This window comes from Alligator mississippiensis, chromosome 10 (assembly GCF_030867095.1).
Source record: "Alligator mississippiensis isolate rAllMis1 chromosome 10, rAllMis1, whole genome shotgun sequence".
In the NCBI taxonomy this organism is placed as follows: domain Eukaryota; kingdom Metazoa; phylum Chordata; order Crocodylia; family Alligatoridae; genus Alligator; species Alligator mississippiensis.
The window spans coordinates 59,842,754-59,856,568 of NC_081833.1; the positions used below are offsets into that span (position 1 = coordinate 59,842,754).

The 13,815-nt window shown below is 46.6% G+C and overlaps 1 protein-coding gene across 1 annotated transcript in view; it reads right to left on the minus strand.

Moving 5' to 3' along the window:
- The window catches only part of LOC102560908 (neural-cadherin), a 125,163-nt gene extending 111,594 nt beyond the window's left edge, over positions 1–13,569 (minus strand). The window contains exon 1 of the mRNA XM_019492937.2: positions 12,597–13,569. Within this exon, the coding sequence (XP_019348482.2) occupies positions 12,597–13,569 (973 nt within the window). The remainder of the gene's footprint in view (positions 1–12,596) is intronic.
- Between the last annotated feature and the right edge of the window lie 246 nt (positions 13,570–13,815).

Sequence of the window (13,815 nt, forward strand, 5' to 3'; positions counted from 1 at the left end):
TTACTCAGTGAGCCCAAAGAAAGACAATGAAAACTTCCAATACTTATGTACCTGGTAAGTCTTCAGCCACAAACTGCTGCATTAATTAATATGCTGTTCTATCAAATCAAATGTTAATTTACAATGATGAAAAAAGTTGTTGCAATTGCTTTAATTGTATTATGAAATATATTTCTTGTCAAATATACTCAAAAGATTGAAAGAATTATATCTGCAAATTTTAAGAAATAGATTTGCAAGGCTAACTAAAAGAGACGCAGAATAAACTGAATTCAAACTGTTTATCAACTAAAGTGCAAAACAGATTACATCGATCACAGAAATGACATCTAACTTGAAATGCTGTAAACCAGCTTTAATAAAAGATACTATCCTTATGTTCTACAATTTACTTCTTCATCAGATTAACAGATTTGTGCTGAAACTGAGATGGAAGAAGAAAGAAAAGAAAAGGGGAAAAGGGAGGAAGGGGGGAAAGAGAGAGAGAGAGAGGGGAGATTTCTTTTGTAGAAAATTAAATGCTTGAGGGAAAAAAAAAGAAGAAAAAGAACCAGCCAGCAGCTCTAAACAGCTTTGGTGCTCAAGTCCTAGTTTCCCAAAGATAATTTTAGCCTGTTTACAACAGAAAACATATAGCATCTAAATCTCCAGCCTATTCATGAAGGAGGGTGCAGTTTTAAAAATGTCTTGAAATATATTCCTTTTCATTACAAACAAGTGATATTATAACAACTCCTACAATAACATACACACAATAGTTGCACATTTTTCTTTAAAAAAGTAAAGGATTATATTTTCGTAGTGTGCTAACAAGTCATAATTGTAATTTTTAGCCCCTCTTCCCCCTCAAGATAATTGGTAAAATAACCGTAGTTCACAGAAAGGATAATAAAAGTTTTAAAACATCAACCAGAAGCTACTGAGCTTAATTCTTAGGGATGATCCTCACAGAATCAATACAGCTAGCGACTAAGGCCTCGAATAAAATTAAAACAGATGATCCTTAGCCTTCATTAATAAACACCTTCAAAGGTTTAAAATATGGAAAAGCTTAAACTTAGCGTTCTCTCCGCATTATGTTTTGTCTTAAGCAACACATGTAATTAAAATATAACTGATGTTAACTATTTGTAGAGCATGCCAAAGGTCACCGTAAGTAAATCCTCTGATAATAAAAAAGTGAACGAGAGGGGATTACACAGCTAATGCCCACGGATGAAGTAAGGTCACAGAAGCTAGACATGACAGAGGATTAGACAGGATCTTTCAAGCACTCCAACTGAACAGTAATGGAATCTCGATTGTTCTTAATTTAAATTTTAGAATTATGTTAGAATATTGATATGTATGACAGCCTAAGACCTTTTACTTTCTTGCAGCGGACAAATAATAAAACCAGCATTAAATCAAGTGTGACAATATTGCCGGCAAATTAGATATTTTCTAGATATACATATGGATATTAAACACATATATTTATAGACATTAGAAAGCCATGCAATGTACTGGTAATGCATTACTGACAACAAAAAGCAAAAAGGCACATGTCATTATCATGCTCCAGCAGACTCCAGCATCTCGTGTATCAGCGTCCTATGTATTTTGTCAAATACACTTTAGTTAAAGAGCCCCTGCCACCATTTTTAAACATGGGGGCACCAATACATAAGATGCTCTGGGCACTTTAGTTACAGCAGCTCTCAGAGCCACTCTAATTAAAAATGCCCTACCCCCAATTCCTGAAGCACACGTATGAACGCCCATAAATTGCAAATATGTAGGATCAGTCACTGAAGTGAATCTATGTCATTGTCTTATGATCAAATCTTCTCCCCTATGACTAGCCAGACTAACTGAGCTTGGTGCTGTGGCTCTCATTATGGCCAAAAGAATCGAAGTATATTACAAACTGTCACGGCATGGGGTCCTCAGGGATGGCTGTGATACCCCTAGGTCCCCTTGACCATGTCAGTCCGGCCCAACGGGCACCCTCTTTCTTGCCTGCCACACCTTTGCTCGTAATTATAATATAGGGAGGCTGCCCTTGATTTTATTGTCTAGACATGGTCCTTTCTGGACCCCACTGAACCTCGTAAGTTTTTGGATCCTGTTTTGGATCCCGCTCAACACGGGTGCCTCTGGGGACACCTTCAGCCTTATGAGCTAGATGCATGGCTCCAAAACCACCCCTTTACCACACCCCAAGCCTCGCAGATGTTATACTGTCATGGCATGGGGTCTTCAGGGATGGCCGTGATACCCTTAGGTCCCTTTGACCATGTCAGTCCGGCCCAACGGGCACCCTCTTTCTCGCCTTGTCACTGTGCTCTCTGGCACTGGGGGCCTCTCTCCTCCTTGTCACTGCCCCAACACTGGCGCTGGGGTCTGTTCACCCTCCCCCCCCTCCCCGAACACTGCTCCCACACTGGCGCTGGGGTCTGTTCACCCCCCCCGAACACTGCACCCACACTGGCGCTGGGGTTTCCCCACACTTTAGAGGGTCCCCAATGAGGCCTCCTCCTTCCCCAATACCCTCAGCCCGATCCTCCGGTATTATCAAACAGTAAACAAAACATGAGCCCCTGGGCTATAACATAACACCAACATTCAGGGTGTGTTCTGCCCTTCTTAAAAGAATCCAACGTCTGCCCTGGCACTAAGTGTCTAGTAGGCAAGGGTACCTCATTAGTCCTAAGAGCAGCATATCAGGTGGTTGTAGCGTCTCTAGGCCATTCCTTCCTGGAGGCTCCTTCCGCTTTGGCTGCTGGCAGGGAACTGAACTCCCTAGTCCCAGCCCTGGGGTTTATATGGGCCCAGGGCCCTGCCTCTTCCGGCCAGCTGACCAGGTGCAGGTGCTGGCTAAGTTGCTCATTAGCCTGTTGCCATGGTAACCTGCACCTGAGCTCCTGTCTGGCTCTTTGGCCTCTCCCCCCAGGCAATTTCTGCTCTCACAGGAGCAGGCACCTTAGTGCCCTGCGACACAGACACACACGAATCAGAAAGCACATGGAGCTGCTCCATGGCCACTACTCTAAACAGCGAGCCAAATTAAACTCTAGTACAGGGGCCGGCATCATTTTTGACCAGTGTGCCAAAAACACCCCAACCTTGACTTGTAAGATGTTGATCTACCAGGGAGGGACAACAGGGGAGCTGCAAGGGGCCTGATCCCTGTTGTAGCAGCACAGCCCAGCCTCTTCCCCGAGACACATATGCCAAGCAAAATGCCTTCATGTGCCATGCTCTGCCATGAGTATGGGGGGTTGCTGACCCCTGCTCTAGTAAATCTTGGACTCACCCAATGCCTATAAAGGAGAGTGCAGCACAGTGTACCTCAGATCATGGGGGGTGAGGACAAGGCATAGCTGAAGCCCCTAGATCAGGGGTGGCACAAGGGGCAACAATAGCCACTCCAAAATTCACCTTAGGCTCCCCACTGCCTTCCAGGACACCTGACCCACCTCCCCGCCCCGGGCCACTGCCATCCACCGCACGCAGCTGAGCCTGCCCCATTCCTGCCTGCAATCATGAGCGCTCCTGGCCCAGCTAAAATAGTAAGTTTGGCCAGACAATATATATAGCGCAGCTCCCCCGACCCCAACCCGATTTTCTGTCTAGCTCACCTCAGGCCCCCCACCGGGAAGAGGCTGGCACCACCCTTGCCCTGGATCCTTGCCCTGGATCAGTGGGATACTGGCAACCCAGACAGCAGGCACACAAATGGGGAGGATCCCTCCCCCAACAGTGATACCACTCCTGCTGTCCCCAGAGGCCCAAAACCATTCCTGCCCCACTCCTGTCCTGTGCTGCAGAGAATGTGCAAGGAGCCCAGCTCAGCTGGGACAGTGGCAGCAGCATGCAGTTTCCTCCTTCCAGGGCCTGCTCCCTGCCTATCACCCTCTTTTTCTGCCACAAGCATCTCTCACTGACCAGGAGCAAATGCTGTAAGGCTGAACCTGCACACCACCATTGCTGTCCCGTGCCAAGCCTGGCACCCTGCACAGCCACAGCCCATGTCGGGATCAGAGCACGAATGGCTCTGGGGCTGATCCCTTCACCCAGATCAGCTCAGAACAGCAGTGGTGGCAGCAGAAGGGCAGTACATCTGCACTGCCGCAACCCCTGCATCAACCCCTATTTTTAAGGGACCCCATCGTGATGCACAGTGACCAGTAGCAGATCTACCTCCTTCATTCTTGTCATATTTGATAGGCAAAAAGTAGCTGGGGGCTTGTCAATCTCACACACACACACACACACACACACACACACACACACACACACTTCATAGACCTACAATACAAAATTGCCTGCACAGGCTTTGGAAACCCTACCATTCCTTCTATGCAGTAATCCTCACAGCCTGTGTTAGACTCTCCACTACAACATAGGCATGTTGACATTTTCCCGATTATTATCTTGTGCAATGGTAAAGGTTGGGATATTATAAAGGCAGCAAGTCTCAAATTGTGATCTATGGACATGAGGCTTGTGAGCCATGGAAGGGGCTAGCTACTTGCAATTAAATAGAGATGTATGAAATATTTTGACAACTGACAGTGGTCTGCTGCTCCAAGAAGTCTGCAAACCACTGGTTTAAAGCCAATGTTCCTCACTGTTATCCTTTATCTGGGAGACAGAGCAAATGCCTGAAGTTGCACCTGGAAAAAGAAGTGTCAAAAACTGAAGTCTGCACTCCCAAACAAAAATTAGCTAAAGAATGGAGTTTCTACTGAGCTAAATCTAACACCGAGCTTTGTCTACACTATATCCCCTTTCTGGAAAAAGAATAGCAATATTAGGCAACGTTATTCGATTTTTACTAGAAACCACCAAATCATAAAAGAAATCATGGTGCACTCCATCCCCTCAATTTAGTAAACCCTGTCACTATCCCAAGGGCTAAAATCCATGGAATTTAAGCATACAGTTTTCTGGAGGGTCCCAGGAAGAAAAAAACCCCATAATTTTACAAGAACTTATTTCTTGGAAGTAAATAAGGACAACATACCTGACCTGTGAGTATAATGGCACAGACAGGTATCTCTGTACCCCATTTGCACCAGCAAATACAGGGAGCAGTGGTTCTCACCTTTTTGACTCATGGCAGCCATCACTGAACTCGAGGCACCCCACCATAACCTTTGTGAATTGAGTGGCACCCAATTTCAGAAATGAATTTATATATTACAGTGCTTACTTCTTGGGTAGAGCAACTGGGCAGTAGGGATAAGGGACTGTCCACGCACAGACAAGCCTGAGCCTGTGCTTATCTTAGTTTATCTCCTAACACCCCGCTCATCTCCTCATACCACAGAGCACACTTCAGAAGATCTGACAGTACCCTCGTTGAAAATCACTGACAGAGTTATGAAGAGGCATGGTCAAGACCCCTCTGAATTATCTACTCTGCCTAATCAGTGATCGCAAGGCCTGGGTACCAGCAGCACCGGACTGAATGGGCAGGGATTTTTCTCAGCATGTGTGCTGGGTTCAGCAGGAAGGCTGTCCAGACCTAGCTACAGATCTTGAAAATGGACTGTATATTCAGGACCCTTCTAAAGAGATCCTCTATTCCTCTGACAGATTTGCATGCAGGCAGAGTGGGAATGAGTGGGTGAACAAAGATCATTTCTTGACAGTAGTCCTGGGGGAGAGCAGGGAGCAGTAAAACCTGACCTTAATGCATCAAGTTTGTACCAGATATTGTATTAATTTTTAGAAAGACTAGTTAACAAGAATGGAATTTAAGCAAAGCAGCAAAGTGCAAGATCTTCTACAAGTAGTAAGTTATTTCTATCTGAAGTCTAAGGGCTCAATCATATTTTTGTCAAAAATACCATCTACATGGCACCAGATAGTTAATGGTGTCATGGCTGACTTCCCTGTTTATTCCTGACCCAAGGTATTGTAATTCTGCACCAGATCTGTAACCAGCACAGTATGTGCTGCCCAGAGTACACCAGCCAGAAGGTTTTCAGGGAGACATGAAGCCACTCCCTATGAATGTGAATAGGATGGCTACAATCTTGCCTTTAATGTGCACATTTGAGACAAGGAACAGTGTTTTTTGATGCTTCTGGCTGACTGAGGTTTCTGGGCACTTCTGCCATGTAAGTAATCTAGGAGGAAGTTTGAGGGAGGCAAATAGAACTGTTTAACAAGTTTTTTTCTGTTCCTCTGAACAAGAATGACTTCAGGAAACAAGACATCTTCAACACAGCTAGTTCATAAAACAGAGTGAGGGTTGTCATGTGGACTATGAATAGAAGTAGCCGTGTGCTGTCTTTCTGCTATATACCACTCTTACGCTGCTATTTTGTGAATAAACTCTTTGGCTGATGAAGCAATTTCCGTTCCTAGGAGATGAACTAAAATAGCTTATTCATACTGCAGGGTACGGCATGAATTTTAAGAGCATCTTCTTTCCATACCTGTCGTTTACTTGCCTCTTGTTGGGCCAGCTTTTCACCTGTTGATGTTACCACTGGAAAGGTGACAAAAAAGTTTAAACAAAATAGACCGTTCCCAAAAAACTACTGGCAAGAGACAGTTCCTGAAGCTAAATTACATGTTTTGGATAAAAGCATGGCACATCTGGGAAGAACAACTTTTTGATGTTGGGAAGCTCATGGCAATACTGCAGGCCTCAATAACAAGGATACTTCAGTATTTCATTGCTGTAATTGATTGAATCAGCTTTAAATAAAAGTGCCAAAAAGCCCCGCTGATACACCCTATCTATACAGACACTGCAGAGCCAGGCTGAACTAAAGTGCTGCTTCTTCCAGTAAAGAGCATTTTTGGGGGGGGTTTCTATGTATGTCAGCACCTGGGGAGCTCAATTCCAAAGTCCTTGCTCAAGCACTGTTGTAAGGACTAAGGATTGAGTAAAGTCATTTTAGATTTTCCCCCTGGAGCTTATTAAATAGAACTAACTAAATGAATCTAATGGACAAAAATACCAATCTAATAGTTACGTGGAATTTATTTTTAAAGTAGTCCAAAACTTTTGGAAGGTGCGAATTTTGAGAAATTTTGCTACGTGACTGAGGTCACACGTCAAGAATTTTTTCTGTAAAGAGAAGCCTATGAATAAAACACGAGGCAACAACTAAATCAATTCTGGTTGCATTCTGCCCAGCAGATAACCTAGAGATTGTCAAGGAAATGATGTACAGTAGATACCAAGGACAGAACATTTTCTTTCTTATATACTTGGTCTTTAAGACAATGAGGGCTGGTGATAATATCTAGAAGAAATAAATCTTTAAGTTGGACCTATGTTGTGCTTTATAGGGCAAAAGTGACATTTGAAGGACATTCATCTCTTATTTTCAACTCGTCCATTGCTTCATGTGTAGTGTACTCTGCAGTAAAGATAGACAGCAATGCTCAGCCAAACAGCTCAGAATTTTACATCTCCTAAACTGTTATTATTAAGGCCAAGATTTAAATGAAGACTTTTTCTTTTGATGGAATGTTGTATTTTGTCACTGTTTGCACTCTTTATTTCATATTCATAACTGCTCCAGCTTCTACACACTGGAGGTGAGTTTTTTCCTAATTAGCAGTGCTGTTGTTATACTGAATTATTATTTACAGTCTGAAGAATAACTATGAAACATGAAAATAAAACATTTTATAAATGTGAACTGGTTACTAGGATTTTTTCTAATTTAAAATATAGTCATTTCACATGCATCATAATTATGTCTCATAACATTTCTTAGGCTGACTTTATTTTACAGCTATTACAATAATGGCAAAAATCAGATAAATGTTAAAAGGTAGTTTTAAAATTATCAACAAGTGTAAAGTACACAGCAGTGTTCCAACGACCCTACTCAATCAAGTTATTAAATCATTTAGTATTTATATATGTCATAGATAGTACAATGCATACACGCGCTATTTACCCACAATGTAAAATTTCCTTGATTCTCTCAGTTCTCCTTAGACCTTTTACATCAGTATGATAAAGTTTTTATATAAATAAATTATCCATATATTTGGTAATAATCTGATCTCATTATGCTTTTAAACATTGTTGACTAATTTACATAAGAAATTGTGGATTGTAATTGAATTGAAAAAAAAAAAGAGACTGAATAAACAAAATGAGAAGATAGAATTTAGATTCAAAAGTATCTGCAAATCTTACCTTATCCTTGGTGCTGCTGCATAGGTAACAAGGAACTGACTGGAATTAATTATTGATTAGTTTTCAAATCTTTGCCTAATAGAGTAGGAATTAGCTTGCAAAAATGAAAAATAAACTAAAAAAAAATTAATGTAATTAATGTAATCTGCAACCACTTAAATATACAGCAACATCTGAAACTGTAAAAGCTCCAATACCAGAAAGCCTTCAATGTCAAGGTATTTATTGTTAAGTGCAATGATTTAGATATACCAATATGAAAGTCTGGAGGAAGAACAAATAGGAGAAAACAGCCAAAGCTGATTAAAGTCCAGTAATGCTATCTGTACATTTCAAATTCATCTTGCCATTTTCTGGAAAACCAAGAAAAAGGAAATTAATTTCAGTAATCCATCTATTAATTATCATTTTAGATTACTGGTGCTCAACCTTTTTCCCTAGCAGGGCAGATGGGCAATGCCCAGTCTGTCTATGGCCTGGTGGCCCTGATTCAGTGCCCTGGGCAAGCACAGAGTAGGGCAGGAGGTTTCTCAGGCTCAATTCAGCCCTGTCAAGGAAGGAGGTGTCGCTCAGCCCTGATCTGGCTCTATGGGGTGAAGGGGCATGGGAATTTGGCAGCAGGGGAGGGTGGCAGTATTAATGGCCACTGCTCCCCCACTGCCAAAATTCCTGACACATGGGAAGCTCCATGGGCCAGATGCCATGGCTCCATAGCCCTCTGCAGGCCAGAGGTTGAGCACCCTTGCTTTAGATTCATCCACCAGCCATTTCTCTCCCTGGCCGTATGTAGATGAAACAAGAGGCATGTATGCACAACACTTTAAAGCAGGCTAAACGCTTTTGCACTGCTTTAATGGTGTCAGTGTTTGCACACATCGGTGGCGTACTGTACATTAATTCCAGATGCTGTAGGAAATTTGGTGGCGTAATACGCCTTAAATGACTTGGGGCACAGCAAACTAAAACTCCTCAGAGGAGTTTTAGTTTGCTGCCCCTACAGCCGTGGAGCACAGCACCGGGCTCCGTGCAGCTCCGTGGCTTTGCAGGAAGCCCTGCAGGCAGCCTGGGAAAGCAGCTCTGCCCAAGAAAAGCAGTGAGCCTGATCTTTTTATTCCCCCCAACCCTTCCCCAGATCCTGCATGCCTGCCTGAGCTGCGCAGGGGTCCGATGCTTCCCTCTGCAGCTGCAGTGCCCCCCAGAACCACCCGAGCCTGGTGCCTGCAGGCAGGTGCCACCTGGGAGGGGGCTGCCGCTGCCACAGAGAAAAGCGCCAGCCCCACCCCCGCAGCCCTCACCGGCACCTCACCCTCTCCTCCCTGCTGGAGAAGCAGGTAAGTCAGCAGGGTGTGTGCACAACATGGGGGTTTAATCAGCCCTAAATTGAAGTGGTGTTTTTTAAAACCCACCACTTAAATTTAGGGCCCCCATTTCATCTACACACACCCTGTTCCTTACTGCTGGCCTCCGTCTCTCAGTAGCATCTGAAGTTTGGGGTGTGAACTCTTCAGTAGAGGAAATAGGGCTTTCTATGCCCTCTGTAAAGTAACTTTCATGTTTCAGAGTTTCATAAATGAAAGAAGTATCCAGTTTACCAGTCAGTTCCAGATTAATCTTTGGCTAAATTAAATTAGGGTTTAAAGGAGGCTCCACTTTTAAACTTAAGTTTCTACTGAACTGACACAGAAGCATCACCAGAGTAACACTATCTACACTGCCTACTATCAAGCACTGTAAACTCAGGTCTGGGCCAGTCACAGTCTACTTCCAATTACTCCTTGAAACCTATGATCTACTCAGCAATGCTGGCAGAAAACAGATCAAGGCAACTGTAAAACATACAAGATAAGTTTAAAAAAAAACAAGCTAGACAAGGCATTTGATTTAGAGGTTTTAACTGGGTTAATGAACATTTGCCTAGCATACAACATGTCATCCCATTATGCCAGAGATTCTTATTCAAGAGTAATCTCAGAATCCTGGCTCTTCAGATGAGATAAGAGCAAGAACCATCATAGAGGTGACACTTTTAGTTACCAGGGGCAAGGTTAGCTACCACTGCTCTAACCACATTTCTCTGATACTGATAAAGAGAACTGTGACAAGAAGAAAGGGATGAAATTTGGGCTACATGACAGACTGGGTGAAAATCGCAGAAGCGCACTTGGACTGACCCAATAGTTTCTGTCACTGTCTCTAGGTAATGCGAGCCCCCTTGCCATATAGCTTTGTTCAAGACTGCGTAATGAGGACAGAAGAGAGGGAAAACTTATTCTTTGAAATCTAGTCTTTCATCTCTGGGTTAGTGGTTCAATCGCACTCCAGAATGCCAAGCAAAGGGCTTTAGCCAGACAGAAAAGACTATGTGCAACAGAAGCAAAGGGAGAAGAAGAAAGATCTGACCAGAGAAAGATCACTGACCAGTGTGAAGGGAGTTTGTGATCTCAGTCCAACTCCTAGCACCCACGTCATTGAAACTGTCAGGATTAATGAAAACCTATACTGGGATTCTAAGCAAGAATTTAACATCCATGGAGTGATGATCAACTACTTACTCCTGCAAGCTGTCCCTCAGGTCAAGGTTGAGATGAAGAAGAAAGATGAGGTGAGAAGGCAGTAAGAGAAGTATTCCTCAACACTCCTGCCCATACACATATTCTCTGGCAAAAGGAAGTCACTATTTGCTTCTAAGAATATAGTATTTTTCAGAAGCATTAAATCAACTTAAAAATAAAGGGGAGAGGAGGAACGGTATAGACTTTTACGACAACTTTTTCAGATAACTTTTTCAATAGGAATGAATTGTCAGGTTTGGTTTATCTCCTAAACATATAACTCCCATATCATTCCAAGATTACAGTACTTATGTCAAAAACAGTAGGTTTCTAGAACATCTTCAAAACGACATTCAGTGACAAAATAACTTTTCCCTCATACCATCAGAAAAATGTGGAAAAAGGTGAAAGCCACAATCATCTGATACTAGATGTTCAGAAACAACCATTACATTGTGAATTAGAAATTTGCTACAATGAAGTTACACTTTCACAGCTCTGAATTATAAGCCAAGTAAAGGACTCCAAATTTGAAATAGGGATTTAAATAGTTATAGATCAAAACAGACAAAACATGAATAAAATAATATAAAATATTACACACAGTATAATAGGCAAAATTCATTTGAGTAAAATTAGAGGGTTTCTGATAACAGTATAAATCACAGGACTGTCAGTGTAATGATTTGTAGGAATCAATTAAATACCCAGTTCATTTTAGCCACCTAGTATATAAGAAAGGGCACCCATCTTGCAAACATGTATGTGCTTAATTTTAACCATATGTCATCCCACGTGTCACCTGCTTAACAGCTAGGCATGGCCAAGGTCAAGATCTTGAGAAATACTCTATACTATGAACTAGTAAAAATAAACCAATCCCCTAGGTCCTTTATTTAAAATGTATAAACAGCATCAGTCACTCATATTATGATCGTCTATATCTCACTGTGGACATTAATGCATCTTTGGACATTTCAAAGTTTTAGACATTAAATGTACCTGATCTCCTTCCAGGTTAAGTTGTACTGTAAAGTATCTAGTTACAAAGCCTGCAATTGTTAAAATGACCATAGTATATCCATATAGTGCATTACTAGTCCTGATTAATACAATGAGAACTGTAAGCACTAGGAACTGAGTTTCTGATACAGATAACTAATGCCTCAATGTTTTCAAACTTAGGAGAGTCACAAGTGGCAAACTGTACAAGAAGCTGCTCTCCTATCACATGAGGCAAAGGCCAAGCCGTCTATACCTGTGCCTTCGCACCTGTGAATTTGGGAGCACACAAGGGTGTGGAGAGGGGTACATGTCAGTGTACCAAGGTGGGTGCACACCCTGGGCGGTGTGGGCGCTTGTGTTTCAAGGTAAAGCGTGTTCCCCTCAAAGTAGCGGACAGTGGAGGAAGGAAAAGGAAAGGAATCCCAGCTTACACTCCCCTGTAGAAAAGCCTGCAACTTGTGAGGACAGATGTGTGGCTCAAGGACTGATGGGTGGCTCAGATGGGTGGCTCATCAACAGTGGTGGAGGTGCTTATGGGCACAGACAAGGCACTTCCAGCAGAGCCCGCCAGCATGCAGGGGCTGACCCAGGCCTTCCCAAAGCAGGAATACAGGAGCAGGGTGGCTGCATCCCCTGATCCCAGCCTGCTCTTCCCTACCAGCGCAAGCACACCAGGCTGCAGGAGCCTCTGGGGACTTTGGAAAGTCCAAAAGCCCCCTCTCCTCCCCTCCCCGCTCAGAAGGGACCCTCCCCTGCATCTTCTATCAGGGGCTGGGCTCGGACAGAGGCACGCGGGCGACTGGAGAGCTGCCCCCGCGGGGAGGGAGAGGGGAAGGCAGGGAGAGTTTGCGCCTGCTCCAGGGGCTATCCCCTACCTGCCCGGTCCTGCACGCGGACCACGAGGTCCCAGGCGGCCGCCTGCTCCCGGTCCAGGGCCGCAGCCAGTGTCACGGCGCCGCTGTCCCGGTCCACGCGCAGCGGCGACTGCTCGGCGGGCGGCGACACGAGCTCGAACCAGGCGGAGGCGAAGCCGGCGGGGGCCAGCGCGGCCAGCACGGAGCCGGCCCGCGCGTCCTCGGCCACGGCCAGCGCCAGGGGCCCGCGGGGAGGGCGCGGGGCACGGCGGCGGCGGCGGCGGAGCGGCGCGGGCTGCGGCAGCAGCTCCAGGTGCAGCGGCGCGCTGAGCAGGGGCGGGCGGCCGCGGTCGCGGGCGAAGAGGCGCAGCGGCAGCGGCCCCCGCGCGTGCAGCAGGGAGCGCACCAGCAGTACGCGCCCGCTGCGCGGCTCCACGAAGAAGTGCGCGCTGGGCGGCCGCGCCAGGTAGCGCAGCTCCGCGTTGGCGCCCGCGTCCGCGTCCTCGGCCCGCGCCTGCCACACGGCGGAGCGCAGCGGCAGCGTCTCGGGCAGCCGCAGCCGGGTCGGCCCGCCGGGCCCCACGAAGCGCGGCGCGTTGTCGTTGGCGTCCCGCACCAGGATGCTGAGCGCGGCCAGCTCCGCGGGCGCGGCCCCGGCGCCGCAGCTCAGCGCCAGGCGCAGCGCGTAGCGCGACCGTGCCTCGCGGTCCAGCGGGCGGCTGGTGCGCAGCCAGACGCGGCCGGAGCGCGCGTGCAGCGCCGCCTGGAAGTGCCCCGCGCCCTCGCCCAGCAGCTGCAGCCGCCAGCGCCGCCCGCGCACCTGCGCGCACCACGGCTCCGCGCCCAGCCGCGTCAGCGGGATGCTGAGGCCGCTCACCCGGGTGCCCGCCGGCCAATTCTCCGCCACGTGGCCCGCGAACGACGGGCTCCGCCGCCCCGCGCCCGGCAGCGCCCAGCACAGCAGCGCCAGCAGCAGCCGCCACCGCGCAGCCATGGCTCCCGCCGCCGTCTGCCGGGCAGGTGCGCCCGGGGGGGCGGGCACCGGCCGCCCGGCCGGCCGCCCGGCCACTCCCCCGCCGCGCACGGGCTGTTCTTGCCGCTGCCTCTGCCCCGCGAGCCGGCGGGACTGAGTGCTGCTTCTCCCTCCCTGCCGCCCGCCCACGTGTGCCGGGCGCGCTGAGGAGCGGCTCTGGTCCTCCGCGCACCCGTGCTGCCGCAGGGACAGCCGTGCCGGGCCCTG